Consider the following 16264-nt stretch of genomic DNA (forward strand, 5'->3'; position numbering starts at 1 on the left):
TTCATATGACAAGAAGCCAATTAACCATTCATATGACAAGAAGCCAATTAACCATTCATATGACAAGGAGCCAATTTAGTTGAACAATTATAAAATTAACCATTCATATGACTAGAAGTCAATTTAGTTAACCAATCATAAAAGTAACCATTCATTGGACAAGAAGCCAATTTAGATATCAAACTTATGATTGGAATAAATTTGACTAGAAAATATATCAAAAAAACCTTTCAAAATATAAAATAATTAAAATACTAGTTATATAGTGTTTGATTAAAACCACGACTTTAAAATTAAATGATTAACTATAAAATGACATGTGACCATATTGTGAATGTGGAATGAAAATGCGTGTGTAGTCGGTGGGGGTTATTATGTCCAGCAAAAATGTAAAATAATAATAAAAAATCTGTATTCTTGTAAGATTACAGGATCATCAGGGTCTGGATCTGTCGGTAATGCAGAAGAAATCCACAATCTAACTAATGTAAGCTGATGGTGTCCTATACGTCTCATCATCTGGAGACTCACGCGCAAATTGAATTGAAACCAGAAATCACCACATATTTAAGGCAACCAACCCCTGGGGCCAAATTCATCCATTCGCCATTGCTACCATACTGTACTGGCTGACCTGCTAAATTTCTCTTCTTTGTGTTTCTAGTCATCATGGCGAGCAGGAGATCTGTTATATCTGCATTCCGAGCTGCGAGTAGAAGGCCAATCTGCTCCCCAGTCTCTTCTGTCAGAGAATTGCATGTAAGTGATGATCCATCACCCTCGCTTCTTTTTTTTGTCGGGATTGAAGTTGCGTAAGATGATGCTTGCTTGCCACGTATGAAGGTCTGAGATACAAGTATAAGTAGGCTGGTTTACCCGGAGAAGGCAGTGTCAAGTTTCAGTTATTACTCTCATTAACAAAACAAGATTATATATTTTCTTACATTCTCTGCTTCCTATTTTTCTAATTTATATGCTCTTATTATGTTTCAGGCACCTGCAGGAAGTAATAAAATTGTTGGAGTCTTTTATAAAGCCAATGAATATGCTTCGCTCAATCCAAACTTTCTCGGGTGTGTCGAGAATGCCTTGGGCATACGAGAATGGTTGGAATCTAATGGTCACCAGTACATTGTGACAGATGACAAGGAAGGTCCTGACTGTGGTAAGTTAGCAGTGATTTCTTTTGTTGTTATGTTTAAATTATCACTTTTGCAAAATAAAATAAAATTAATGTGTTTTTTTAACTTTTTAATTTAACATCATCGAACATATGTATAGAAGTTGCGCAGGGGATCTGTAGGTTCAGAACATAGAAAATTAATGTGTCTTTTTGAACTTAATTTAACATCATCGAACATATGCATAGAAGTTGCGCAGGGGATCTGTAGGTTCAGAACATAGAAGGGAAAGTTTGAACCAGTGTTACCAGGATCGTGGCTTGAACCTGCCATTATCCGAGTTTCAGGCAAATGTATTTTTCCAACTTGTCTGAGTCAAACTTGGTTGTTGACACAAAATTTGATTTTCCAACTTGTAACTTGCTTGTTTACAGAGTTTGACGGTCAACACGAGTTTGACCTCTGAGTATGACTTAGTTAACTGAATGAAACTTGTGTAATAAAAACCCTCATCTAGCCCAATTTAGGTTATTTTTACCTCTGCTGGGTTCATTGCTCCTCTACTGGGTGATTAATTTCTGTGAAAGAGACTGAAGGGAGGTCATGTTGTCGCACTCACCATTGGTTATATATTTTCATCAAAATATATACGTGTATATCTTTATATTTTTGTTCTACTCTCCAATTTTGTCCCGAATTTTTTCCTTATCCTTGCCCAAAACTTGGCCTCCCCGAATTTTCCTTGATTATGCATCTGGTAACGCTTGAAGGGAGCTGTGCTAAACGCCATCTCTTTCTTTAAACTGTTAGAAGCCCCCCAAATGCCCTGTTTCTTTCTGTATCCATGTATACCGCTAGGCTATATGTGTTCTCTGTGTTGGTGAGGTGATAACATGGAATTTAAATTCCCTACTAGGCTACATGTACTGTGCTGTCGAATTGGCCCCGTGAAACTTTAAATCATGATAACTGATTTGGAATTGCGATTTTTTATCTGCTAACACTAGAGTGCTAGGACACACTCATCATCAAGCTATGTACACCAGACTTCTTAATAAATGAATAAACTGTGGTCTAATTGTTAGCAGGTCTCATCATCAAGCTATGTACACCAGACTTCGTAATAAATGAATAAACTGTGGTCTAATTGTTAGCAGGTCTCATTTGTCTTACTGTAGTTACTAGCCATCAAAAGCACAGAAAAAGATTTAGAGCTAATGCTAAATGTGTATCAGCAGGGTTTTGCTGGGTAGAGTTTCTTTGACTGCTGGACAGGGCACCATCTATGCTGATTCTTGTATTGTAGAATCTTCTTGAAAAACAGTTTCCCTAGAAACCTGAGACGGCCTTCTAACTCAACTCATATGTCTTTGACCTGGGAGGGAGTTATAATTATATGGCACCTAGTAACATCATACTCCAACTCCACATCACCTGGAGTCATCTTTCTTTTTCGGGTCCTGAAAAATATTGTCCACAGTTTAGGCGTTCCAAGCATCTTGCTAGCCCCCTGCAGATTTCCTCCCTCTTCCTCATTTTTTCCTGGATGGACGACGAGGGTAGTAACCAACTGCTAGCTGAAATACCAGCTGGTAACCCCAAGGTATTCAATGAGATTTGCTCCCGTGAAGAGCCACCCACCCCTTGGGATATAAAATCGTGTTATCTGTTGTTGTTATTGATATGGATGAATAGTTTATGTCCTAGACTTCTTTTTGTTCCTCATATCCTGAATAATAATCAATCTAGATGGTATCGTATGTGCTGCTTCAAAAAGTGAGATTTACAGAATATATATCTTGTCGAACAAGTCATAAATGACTTCTGGTTATTCACAATTGAAGTTGAGTGGTTGTTTAATCCACAATCCAATCTATTAATTTTCTAGGATGCCTTCCCTTTCCTACTTCTTGCTACCATGGATCGTCCAAATCAGTGTATTGCTTGCTTGCTTTTACATTTGAGAATTGTAACCCACTGCGGACTAAACTTACACAATTAATTTCCTTTGCAGAACTTGAAAAGCACATACCTGATGCGCATGTTTTGATTTCCACGCCTTTCCACCCTGCCTATGTGACAGCAGAGAGGATCAAGAAGGCAAAGAACTTAAAGCTTCTTTTGACAGCTGGTATTGGTTCTGATCACATTGATCTAAATGCTGCAGCAGCCGCTGGTGTGACTGTCGCAGAAGTTACAGGTACTATTTCTGAAATTATACCGCTTGTCACTGCCCTGTTCACGCTATGGACATTTTAGTATGAACAAGTTTCTGCAATGATTCTTCATAATTTAACTGACGCCTTCTTCAACAATTTTTACAGCAAGTAATGTGGTGTCCGTGGCAGAAGATGAGCTAATGCGCATTCTCATATTGATGCGAAACTTTGTGCCTGGATATAAGCAAATTGTTGAGGGTGATTGGAAAGTGGCAGCAATTTCTTACAGGTCATATGATCTAGAAGGGAAAACTATTGGTACTATTGGTGCAGGGCGTATTGGCAAAGAACTACTTAAGCGTTTGAAGGTATTCATTCTTAGGATCTAGTACTACTTCATGATGTTGCAAACTTCTTTTCAAAAATCAGTGCTCCATAATTCTTATGCATGCATGCTGTTTGTTTCAAAATTTCAATCTAATAATAATAAACATTACATGATGTTGAATTGAATTGCGTTCCTTTGTACAGCCCTTCAATTGTAAGCTTCTTTACCACGACCGTCTTTCTATTGGACCCGAATTGGAAAAGGAAACTGGAGCAACATTGGAGACAAATCTTGACGAAATGCTACCTAAATGTGATGTACTTGTCATTAATATGCCTCTTTCTGACAAAACTAGGTGCGCCTTATCACAATTTCATAAATAATCTCTCCCATTATTTACTCAGACATCAATAGCACCTATATATTTTATACAACTTGTGAACAGAGACCTAATTATTGTTTCTCTTGCCCTTTCCTTTTGGTTACAATAGGGGAATGTTTAACAAGGAGAAAATCAGCAAGCTGAAGAAGGGTGTATTGATTGTGAATAATGCTCGAGGGGCCATCATGGATGCTCAAGCAGTTGCTGATGCTTCTGCAAGTGGACACATTGGAGGTCAGTTATGTTTATTCAACTCCTCTTCATATTGCCTCCTTCCCAGTGTCAATAATGGACATACAAGTCCCATCATCAAACATTTCTCTCAGATTCAGAAAGAACATGATGATACGTTGCTAATAAAACAATGTAACTGTACTTTTGTGCTTTGGCAGTCCTTTTGTCATTCATTCTCGGAGGCAATTACAAGACTATGAATCGTTTTTCTGTGCTTTAAATTTCTAAACTATCAATGTTCCCGTTTGTTAGAACAAGTTAGTTTGCCAATTGCAGTGATGGAAATAGGCACATTGCTAACTGCCAATTGCAGTGATGGAAACAGGTACATTGCTAACTCTTGGGGCTTTCTGCAATGCAGGTTACAGTGGAGATGTTTGGTCTGCTCAACCTGCTCCAAAAGATCATCCATGGCGCTCCATGCCAAACCATGCTATGACTCCCCATATCTCTGGGACTACAATAGATGGCCAGGTGTCTGATTTCATCCAATTTCACCCCTTTCTTTCTAGCAATTGCTTTGATTGACAAACGTACCTCATAAATAATTCAAAAAGTCAATTATATTGCATCATGCTCCATGTTCCTCATAAATAATTCAGAAAGTCAATTATATTGGACAAAGCTTTAATGCTCTCATTAATTTATCTTTTTTGTCATCTTTGGAAGCAGAAAATAAGAATCATAAAAAATACACAGATATTCTTGAGAGTTTTCTCACTAATTGTTCATAAAATCTCTACTTCAGATAAGGTATGCAGCTGGAACAAAGGATATGCTAGACAGATACTTCAAGGGAGAAGATTTCCCTTCGCAGAATTATATTGTGAAGGAAGGAAAACTGGCCAGTCAATACCTATAAAAAATTCATGTTGGATGCTAAAGCAGATGATTCATCCTGTTGAAGGCTGCTTTATCTGGAATAACAAGCAAGAGCCAGAACAGAGCTCGCTTCCCTCGAATAAAACAGTGCATCAAATATTGAACTGTCAAATACATTCCTGAGACCAATGATGCTTCAAAGCATTATGCAGGAATGAATGATACAAGATTAGCATGAAGCTCATTCCATCTGATTGATTTTATAGGTTAGTAGTTTTGAAATAAACAAAATCTAAAATAGAGTGAAGTCAGCGCTTTGGCCCTTTGTGCCTATTGATGCATGAAGTTGGCTCACAGATTCAGCGAATGCTATGCATCTTTTCTACTAGCAGAGAAATGAACCTTTGTTCGTGTATGGAAGGGCAGGTTTCTGCCTTGTCTTGGTGTGGTTTTCGGACAATTCTATGTTGAAGTTTCTCTTGATTATAGCCATATTCAAGTCGTTGACTTTTCTTGGTATTTAATTTTTAGTGTTTATGTTGCCTGATTTGGTGAATATATAGTATTTGGGTAAATCTCTGGTAAATGGGGTTCCACTTCATTTCTGGACTTCTAGGTTCTATATTAGATCATGTGCAAGGAGGTAGAAGACCATGTAATTCTTACAAAAGAAGATAAAAAGTTTAACACTCTCCCTTTGAGAAAAGTATTCTCTACCAAGCCTTGTCTGTCCTTTGCCAAGAGCCTAGTCAAAATTCCTGCCACCTGTGAATTTCAGGGAACCTACTCAAGAACAACTACTCTATTTTGATAAACACTTCTCTATTTTGTCATAACAAAACATCGTCTTTACATTCCTTTGATATAAAGATTCACCGAATACAAGAGACATAATTACCTTTATAGAAATGTATTTTGCAACTGAAGCAAAGGTCTTGCCATGATCAACTCCTCCTCTCAAGATGAACCATTGTGCAATGAATTTGGTCTTCTTCTTCTCTACATTCAACAATGTAAACTATGAAAAGGGAACTGTAAACTCAAAAATAAAACTCTAGCCAAAAAAGCCCAAAAACATGAAAACAACCCGAAAACGAAAAATGTTGATTATGGAATAACAATTATTATTTTTGGGTAAATATTCAACATTTTTTAAAAATGACAGTAAAAGCCAATAAAAACCAATTTTTTTGTGCAACAAACACCCTGAAAACAAAAAGTGTTGATTTTGCAATAATGTTTTTTTTTTGGTCGCGAGGTGAATTTTCAACATTTTTCAGCAATGTTATTAAGGATAAAATATCATGACTCTGAAAAACATTAAAATTCCAATGGTTTTCAGGCATGACATTAAAGATAAGACATATTTTAGGAGAAAATGTACATGTTCATATGAGGCATTTATGGATGATGTATCTTTGTTATTTATGTTGGTTATATGTTGGTTATGAGCATGTTTTATGACATTGGTGATGTATGGTTCTTATATGACCTCATAGATGATAATGCAGCGAAAGTGATAAGGCATCAATGCTTCTTAGTGATTCTGAGATGCGTATGAGATCCCTATGCTCAAATATTTTGTTATGGCCCGTAGAATGCATATTTGTGACATGTTTGGCGAAATGTCTGTCATGGCTAGTAGGGGTCAAGCTAATTCTTTGTTCAAGTATTTACATTTGTATTATTTTTCGATGTTACTTTTGATCCCTCAAATTTTCATGGAGTTCTGGGCAGTGGCCTGAGTCTTGGCCTTGAAAAAGTGGCACAAAATTCAGGCTCACAGGCTCATAACTAGCTGAAAAAGACCCCAGTCGCTTGCATGCCCATGTCATGGGAGCGACTAAAGCTCTAAGGTAATGAAGTGTCAAGTTGTTGCAAGGGTTGATCACCTGGAAGGGTTGGTTGGCTCCTATAGGTTCTATGGTATTTATAGAAGGTCAGATTGGTTCTATTGTGTCAGTTCCACGTCCTTAACTATACATGGGAAGTTGAATCAGATTGTAGTAGCCTCTCATCACATGTTCACCCCAACGGACCGGTTAACATCGGTAAATGTGGGAGGAGGGTGTTACAGAACTGTTATGTCAGAGATCCCTATTTCAATCTATGAGAAGAATCCCAACAAGAAATTGGTTATAGAGTGCACATCAAGACCCAATAGCTTGATATGGGTCCCATCCAGAACAAGAGCCTCCAATCTATTATACAAGTATGCAGAAAACGAGGGATCCCCATTGAAGTTCTCAATTCAGAAAAAGTTTCCGAGAGATTCGAGGTAATCAAGTTGTCCAATGATTGGATTAGATTTGTTACAGACATGGGGGATCATGCGAGCTTCCAAAGCATTTGCAATGTTCTAGTCTTTGGCTCTGAAGCACAAAGCTACACTCAGGGAAAATGCCCAATCACAAAAATCAGTAATGGGTGGAAATTGAGAGATGGGTTAGATGGGGTTCTTGTGTGTACCAGAATGGGTTATTTACTTAGAAGAGAACGTGTGATTGTTGTAGGCGAATGGGCTCAACAAATTTCTAATGAGATCTCAGGGATTGAATTACCCATTCAGCTTCTTCATACCATCATTTCATATTGGAAAATCAAATACGGTTTTCAGAGATTTTTGTCGAAGAATGGATTCCCCACCTTTTCCTGTTACAATGATCCTTACCTCTATGGGACACCCTTCTTAGAATACCTTAGATTGCTCAAGGTCTCAGTTCATGAAGGTTACCCATGTGAGCCAGGCAAGAGGGCCTCATTGCCCGATCTTGATGCATTGAGGCAGAAGGTAAGCCCTTGGTTAGATGAAAGTTTCAGAAGAACTATTATGTGAGGGAGCCCTATTGTCACCGAGGCTTTCATGTATTAAATGTCCCCTGATGAGGATTTCATCATTGATTTCTTGCCATTAACAAAGATTGAGATGCCAACAACATCCATGTCCCCTATTTTAATCGCCTCTGGATTCTCTGAACACGAGTTTAATATGGGTTCTTTCATAGGACAAATAATGGTTGATATTTCCCCCACAGGAGAAGCTCATGGGGTTCCCATACAGTATTTTTCAATTGAACGTTTTTTTCAGAATCCCTAAAGTAATCCTAAAGAATATGAGAAACATGTTTCTCCTTATCTATATTCAACATCCTCATAAAGGTACAAATCTACCGAAAATAATTGTAACACTACTTAAATTTGATATTATTCATTTTTGTGAGTTAGATTCAAAATGAATGGAAATATATGAAAATGTTTATAAAAATCACTACTCTTCTTAAGGTCAGAGTCACAGTTGATATGCTAGCTCTCCTTGCTTATGTTGTGCATGGGATCTTGTGTGACTGTCCTTTGGCTCTTCGATGTTATACTACTCGTCTTTTTTATTTATGGGTAATGAATTATAAGATATGTTCTTCCAAAAAATAAAGATCATTATTACTTGCCCTCCGTTGAAAATGAATAAAGGTACAAATCTACCGAAAATAATTGTAACACTACTTAAATTTGATATTATTCATTTTTGTGAGTTAGATTCAAAATGAATGGAAATATATGAAAATGTTATATAAAAATCACTACTCTTCTTAAGGTCAGAGTCACAGTTGATATGCTAGCTCTCCTTGCTTATGTTGTGCATGGGATCTTGTGTGACTGTCCTTTGGCTCTACGATGTTATACTACTCGTCTTTTTTATTTATGGGTAATGAATTATAAGATATGTTCTTCCAAAAAATAAAGATCATTATTGCTTGCCCTCCGTTGAAAATGAAAACAACATCAAATGCTTGTCTATGTAAAAGAAGGAATGGGTTTAGAGTACTTGTCATTTTACTGGAAGAAGCAGTAGAAAAGTATGTCACAGATACATATTTTTATATATGTTTATTATGATACGTGGTTTAAATTCTTGTTTTGTGCCCCTATTTTGCAAGAAAAGAATCCTACACCACCAAGATTGAGCCATACCAGAGATTTTGTTTCTCCTGTGCACAATTTGAAAGTCAGATCCTCGACTTCTACCTTCTACCCTAAGAAAACCATTTGGTCCATTGCCTGATGTTTCTATCTGCTCCAGTCCTGTTGCGGTTGGAAATGCTCTTTGGAAGTTTCCTCCTGGGAAGCTTGACACCCTCAGAAAGGTGAGACATCCGCTATCCCAAACCCAGTGCCCAAGTAGTTTGGCCAATAGTAGGCCAAGAAATATTGAATGGGGATGTAGGTGGAGGTTTTCGAGGGATACAAATAACCTCTGGGTTTTTCCAGATTTGGTGAGCATCTGGAATAATCAGTGAATTAATTTTTCGTCTCAATTTTTCGGGTCAGGAAAAAAATTTAGATCTATTCTTTCATTTTCATGGTTCATATAATAATTCTGATTCGTTCCGACCATTTAAGAAAAATTGGTCGGATTCTTCTTATCTTCAAGTTTCATATGAAAACTCTTTTCTGTAACAGAGTATTTTAGCATACTATATTTACTTTTAGAAATAAGTGGTTTAATATAATTATTATCTGCTTGTGCTTGCGAACATATATCTTCCCCATCAAATGATCATGTCACACCATAGCACATGATGCATGATGTAATGGCTCGGATGGCTTTCACACAACAATCGAATCCTGCTAAATAATGTGGAATATGATCTAATGTGAATATATACCGAACTTACATAATATGGTATAACTGAATGCCATAAGTGACTCCATACCCCCAATGCAAGAGTGAAAAAATTGATTATGGATGTTACCTTTTTCTCAAATAACATTTTCTGTAACAGAGTATTTTAGCACACTATATTTACTTTTAGAAATAAGTGGTTTAATATAATTATTATCTGCTTGTGCTTGCGAACATATATCTTCCCCATCAAATGATCATGTCCACACACAATACATAATATGGTATAACTGAATGCCATAAGTGACTCCATACCCCCAATGCAAGAGTGAAAAATTGATTATGGATGTTACCTTTTTCTCAAATAACATTTCTTTCTTACTACAAATGCAGGGATTTCATGAATAATGGTTTAGGAAGTTCCCTCAAACTGCATCTGATATAAGGAAATAAAACTGTAGGAAGCTTTGCATAGACATGATGTTGCTCGTGTTGCAGCACTGATTGTACTTAAAGAAGCATATGTAAAAATATTTGCACAGACGTGATGTTGCTCGTGTTGCAGCACTTATTGTACTTAAGGAAGCATCTGCAACAGAGACTCTGGTGCAACTTCTAAAGTATACATATAAGATAGTGAGCTTTCTTCCTTTAGAGAGTAGATTATTTTTCACGCAATTTTTTTTTATTTAACCATTGCAGGAAGTTTGTAGAATTTTGTTCTATAGCAGATCTAGAAGTGCCTGGAACTGTTGTAGAACTGTTCCTGAATTTACACCATCAAACCTCGCAGGATTTAACAGCCATGGAAAAACTGATCAGGACTGCACCTTCAGATAAAATCCAAGCTTTAAAAATCTGTTACAATCATCATGAATTATCCATCACACACAGACAGGCCAAACAGAGGGATTACATTAGTGCTAACTCCTAGATTAAGAATGGTAAGGAATTAAAATTCTGGTAATTTGGTGCTGAAAACGAAATTAAATGCGATGCCATTAAGAAGAATTGATTATATCCACTGCGGTGTACTCTGACTGTTGAGGGAATACCCAACAAGGCTCTTTGGATGCTTCAATCTCGGTCTGGTCCGGTCCATTGATTGGTAGCCTGGATGGTTGGAATGGCACCACGTAATGTTGATAGTGGTGTTCTGGAGGAGGGGATGATCCCATATGGCCTTTTGTTGATGACTAAGATGGCGGAAATGTCAGAAAGCTATGGATTTTTAGTATGCAATATGGGGATTTTAACGGTTTTGAACAGTTTGAGGAACTAAGAATGAGGTCAACCTAGTGGGAAGAGTAGGTAATTTGCAATAGATAATGATGATATGATTTTGGGTTGGTGTCATGTGTGTTATTATCATTTGGGTAAGCAGTAGCTGCTAATTTTATTGATTGTGGAATTGGTGGATGTCTATGTAGGGTATGGGAATGGGGTTTTGTGGAGAGTTGGGTTGTTGTAATGCGTGTTAATATCATTTGATTTGGGTATTCAGTAGATGCTAATTTTATTGATATAGGATTTGTGGATGTATTTTAGGGATTGCCAATGAGTTCTCCGAAGAGTTGGGTTGGTGTGAGTTATGTTTTTTCATATGGATATTTGAGTGATGATGATACTTTACTTGACCAGGAAAAGATGAACGAACACTGGATGGATTTAGGATGAAACTTTACTAAGTTACTTTATTAGGAAAAGATGAACTCAGCCAAAAGGTTGAATTTGTTGACTTATTAACTAACTCCATAAATTACTTCAATCATGAGCTTGTTAATGGAATTGGACTAGAGCTTCAATCATAGCATGTGGCCAGAGCATCTCTACACCACACCCAGTTGATCTAGGCAATAATTTGTATGCATCTGCAACATTTGATTTTTCATTAGGAGAAACCCTTTCTGTGTAAGATTGTTGTATCAGTAAAGGGGTATGCCTTCTCTTTCTCCATTTTATTTATTTATTATTCTGTTTGTTGTAAAAGTACAAGGGATTCATCATTAGGAATGCTATACACAAGGGGGCCATGCCATCTCTTCCATAAAATGCGTCGAGGACTTGCACCTAAGCCTAACCTTGACTACTTTTACGTTGAACATGTCCAAACAGGATAGAAACTGGGATGTTTGTGTGGAAATTTCTCCAATTTACAACTACACCATAGCGCTCCAACTCTTGTTGGTCAGAGAATTCCTGGACAAAAAGAGGGACAATGAAGGGGACAAAGGGGGTTAAACATGATAACCATGATATAAATATGCAGAAAAGCACACTATGAAACCCTTTTGTTGCTTTGGCCAATCCCTTCTCAGTTTCCTCGGTCAATAAAATCTATAGCAATATTGTGAACTTTAGCAGGTCGATGTTTTTGATATAGTTATTGGTAGAAAGATGAAGAATCACTTGTGTGAGACTCCTGAATTGTTGTGTTCATGCTATAGTTTATCCAAAACATGTTTACAGATTCGGTGGTGCTTCATTACACAATATAGATCACGTGAAACTGAAATCAGACAGGATACATGGTACATCCTTGAAAGAAGAATTTCAGCATAGGCTCTACACCTACATTTCCAACTTTGTATAGCTCTTCTTCAATTGTTTCCATTGATTACTTCTTATTGTAATCGAGAAAAGAAATTGATTCAGGTATGAAGAATGAAAAACAGTTTAAAGCATTTTACAAAGCATAACTCCACTTTTAAACATGGCTTCATTTTTTCCCTACTGATTTCAACATGGAGAAAAGAGCAAAGAAAATAAAAAGTGTTTGATAGTAAGCTTGGAACTAATCAAGCTTACCTATTTAATAGCTGAAGCTTGAGAATGAGATGCATGCTCTTTCTGTCTCTTTTTGTTCCTCAATAATATTATTGTATCTGTTGTTGTGATGAAGGGTATACAAAATGGCTGACAGAGAAATAAGGCCAGCTTAAAGCACCTTTAAAGTTTAAACTAAATGGAGAGTATTTTGTGTATCGTTCAATGTATTTGAAAGAAATCTAGCATGTTCATTCCCAAAACTTTATGAATGATTTATTACATGAAATATTGTGGTACTATTGAAACATGGCATAACATAATTTTGAGTTAATTGCTTTTTTTGTTTAGACATGTTAGAATTGATTGGACTTTTGACTTGCAACATTACACCTAACTGTCAAGTTGAAAAGAATTGTTGTTGTTTTCATTTTGGCAAGGACAAATTGATACTGTATATGAAGGACGAGTGTTCAAAGTTTGATAGTTATACTGCTAATGAATTTAATTTCATTCTTATAGACTTCTCCCCTTTAATCTGAATAGGAGATCTGATAGATATTTTCTTACTGGTGGAATTTTTTTGGTTTGTAGAAAATGATAATAGATTTGCCATCTTCTCTGGTGCACATCTTGGGTTAAATTTGCGCTGGTGTTTCCTGTATCACAGTACTAAGTTCCCAATTGCTATATTCTAAGTGGTAACTTGTCCTTTTTCTTCTCCTGGCACTTATTTATTTCTAAATATTTACAACCTTTTCTCCTTTTTAAGAGGAGAATTAGAGCATGCACTTTTTTAAGAAGAGACTCAGAGCATGCACTTTTTTAAAAAGAGACTCAGATCATGCATAATTGCCAAACTGGCTTACTACTTTCTTAGTCTACAAGGAATTATGTTGTCATTATTTCCTTACCTAAGTCCCAGGAATCAGGCATGTGGGAAACAAAATATCACTTTCTTTAAATATATATAATATATATAGAACAATTTAGAGATGGACAAGAATAAAACATTTGGAAGGAGTAGAAAATGGGCAGATAAACAAAAGAATAATGTAGGATATTCCAAAATGCATGCATGCCCTGACTAGAAAGCACATGCTGATGTTAAGTTATGAAAAGAAATTAGGAAAGGGTAGGAAATAGGAATCAATTTCTTGATCCATTTTGAAAATGGTCACCTGACCAGCGAACCGGTTCAAAACAAGCTTTAGTGCAGCGGAATAGAATGCTACACTTCGTGGATTAATTGTCATGGCAGCTGTGTCATGAGAGTATTTAGGGTATCTGCCACTACGAGTATTTAGAATGTCATCCCAGGATATATCGAGAAGTTCAAAAGCAAGCGTTCTGTCAAGTGCAACTTATAGTCTAACTCTTCTACCCTCTAAGAGAGCATTAGGACAATCAATGACAGGCTGACCTCAAAGCAATAACACTGATTTGGAGACGTCTAGCTTCCTTGTTTCTTGTTAATCTATTAAAATTAGAATGGACACAACCTATATTATATTTTACTCCTTTCTCTGTTTTCTTTTCGCTTCAAGTAATTGTCTTCAGTGTGTTATTCAAAGGGGTTTCATCATATTTGCAGTTTTTTCTGTAATAATTTGGGAGTTCCTATATTAAGTTGTTCACTGAGATTCTAGGTTGTTTCTAATTTCTGTGATTCTTTGATTTCACACTGGATTGATATTTTGACACCGAAGGCTAGTTCTTCATATTGGAGGAACCATGGATAGACTTCAAAGCTCTTAATTTACCGAAGCTTCAAATATTTCTGGTCAAATCAAGGGTACAGTTCCTCTCGTCAAAGAAAAAGTACCATTGCAAATTTCTGCAAATACTTAAAAGCAAGTAGTTTTTTGTATGGCAAGAACTCAATTGTGGGGAATTATAGTGAAAGAAATGACATGTTGTATTCAAGGAAACTTGTTTAGTTGAAGAGAACACCTTCCTGTCAATTTTGTTCCTTTGATATCATCATCTACACTGACTCTTAGTCACCAGATTCGGCGAATTTCAACCATTAAATTCGAAATTCGGCGAATTTTAATGAGAAACGAATATATTCGTTCGAGTTCGCCGAATTTTATGGCGAACTCGAATTTCAAGCCGAATTCGAATTTTTCTCGAACAAAATCGTTTGACATTCGATTAAATTCGCCTGACGTTCGATTAAATTCGCTTGACGTTCGATTAAATTCGTTTTTTTTTCGCGCGTTTTAGGCTTTAGGCTGTGGGTTTTATTGCTCGCCGGTTTCATTGTTGCATTGTTTGGTTGTGCGAAGGGCGAAGGGTTTCATACTCACCAGTCACAGCAAACGACTCTACACTCTACAGCTGCAGCCTGCTCCGGTTTCATAACTTTCATTTCAGTGACCAGTCCACTACCAGTCTGCCCGACGCGTCTCGACTCTCAGCTGCAGCCTGCCGACGCGTATCACTGTGAAGTTCACAAGGCCTCAACGTTCACGGTTCAGGTAGGAGTTCAAACTTTATGGCGAACTGTACACTGAAGTCTGACTGTGTATATATATTAATATAAATAAACCGAGACAGAGTATACTGTTTTCTGGCAGACAATACCCATGATCGATTGGAATAAGTCGGATTGATGATTGATCCTCTCGTTTGCAAACTAAGATATTCCCACCATGCCTATCTGCATTTTCCAAACGCATGTCCAACACAGTAATCCTGTGCACTTCCTCCACAGGAAATGCAGCTGGACGGGGACCCATGTCTTCACAGTTGCTGTAGCTTTCCACAAACTTTTGTAGAGAACCCACCGTTGGCTCTTGACTGAACTTACCAAAACCTGCTGAAACGTGAAATGCACTATGCGAGCACTTAATCATCATTGTAGGAGGAACCCCTGCAAAGCCAACTTCATCACCAACCAATGATCGAGGACCATCAATTGGATGATCTAATATGTAGGCTGCAACCTCCTGTAAGCACCCTCACTGTATCTCAGCCATTAAGTCTGAAACTTGACCTCTGCTTGGGCAAAACAAACACTGAGGAATAACGAGAATTTGTGGCACCTGGAAGATAATTTCGGATCTGAGATCAATGCTGGGATATCAGTCCTTAAGACAGTGAATTTCGGCCCTCTAAATGTGATGAATTTGACCTCCTTATTTCTTCAGACTGTGGAGAAGCTTTCATTATATTTCTTCAACACCTCCGCATTCTGGCATGTCCCTACTTTACACAGTAAAAGTTTCTTTCTTCCACACCTTAGAGCGAAATTGATTATGGCCCAACCAGTTACTAACTTACTGCATGATGCATCCAAATTCCAATTGCCAGTAAAACTGTAAATTAAAAGAATATTTATGTATAAATGTAATAAAATTATAAAACAACAGTTTGAACCATTATTGCGTTAGTGACATGTTAAAACCAATTGTTAGATCATATAACTTATAAGTTATAATGTGCATGAACTGCACTTCAAAAATCAGCCATATAGTGGGCCGTGGCTTGGTCCAAAAAACCTGTCTGGAAAAAATGACTGTTAAGTCCTGTGAGCAACCAGTTATGTAACTGTTCAAAAAATAAAATACATCCGAATAAAACTGGTATATATAAATAGTATATTAGTATCCATCCATAGTACATGCCAATAAAGAAAAAAGTGTTGATAAGAACATTTAGCAGTATAACTGTGCCATCAAAACAGCAGCCAATATAACACCTATTCAGGAATCAAGGTTCTGTGTGTACGCCAGCCTGTAACAAATGTTGGACTTGGAATTTGCCCAGAAAACAATTCACTGCATTATATTTACATAGATCTATATATTCGTGTAATAGCTACAG

General features: G+C 36.9%; 1 protein-coding gene, 1 long non-coding RNA gene and 1 pseudogene across 2 annotated transcripts; all 3 read left to right on the forward strand.

Moving 5' to 3' along the window:
- Positions 1-421: 421 nt before the first annotated feature.
- LOC149182571 (formate dehydrogenase, chloroplastic/mitochondrial-like) lies at positions 422-5285 on the forward strand. The gene is made up of 8 exons (XM_089416887.1): positions 422-759; positions 994-1165; positions 3136-3321; positions 3446-3648; positions 3812-3963; positions 4100-4224; positions 4586-4698; positions 4973-5285. The coding sequence occupies exons 1-8, from the start codon at positions 670-672 to the stop codon at positions 5084-5086; spliced, it is 1155 nt and encodes a 384-aa protein (XP_089273013.1). The 5' UTR covers positions 422-669; the 3' UTR covers positions 5087-5285.
- Positions 5286-6879: 1594 nt separating this feature from the next.
- On the forward strand, positions 6880-8203 carry LOC149182572 (putative sarcosine oxidase pseudogene; annotated as a pseudogene).
- Positions 8204-8822: 619 nt separating this feature from the next.
- Positions 8823-11170, forward strand: LOC149182573 (uncharacterized). Its single transcript, XR_016257631.1, has 2 exons — positions 8823-9188; positions 10061-11170. It is a non-coding gene; the product is annotated as an uncharacterized LOC149182573 (long non-coding RNA).
- The last annotated feature ends 5094 nt before the right edge of the window (positions 11171-16264 follow it).

The sequence above is a fragment of the Pinus tabuliformis genome, chromosome 3_2 (genome assembly GCF_031772625.1).
Source record: "Pinus tabuliformis cultivar Carrire ecotype Pingquan chromosome 3_2, CPIR1, whole genome shotgun sequence".
NCBI lineage: Eukaryota > Viridiplantae > Streptophyta > Pinopsida > Pinales > Pinaceae > Pinus > Pinus tabuliformis.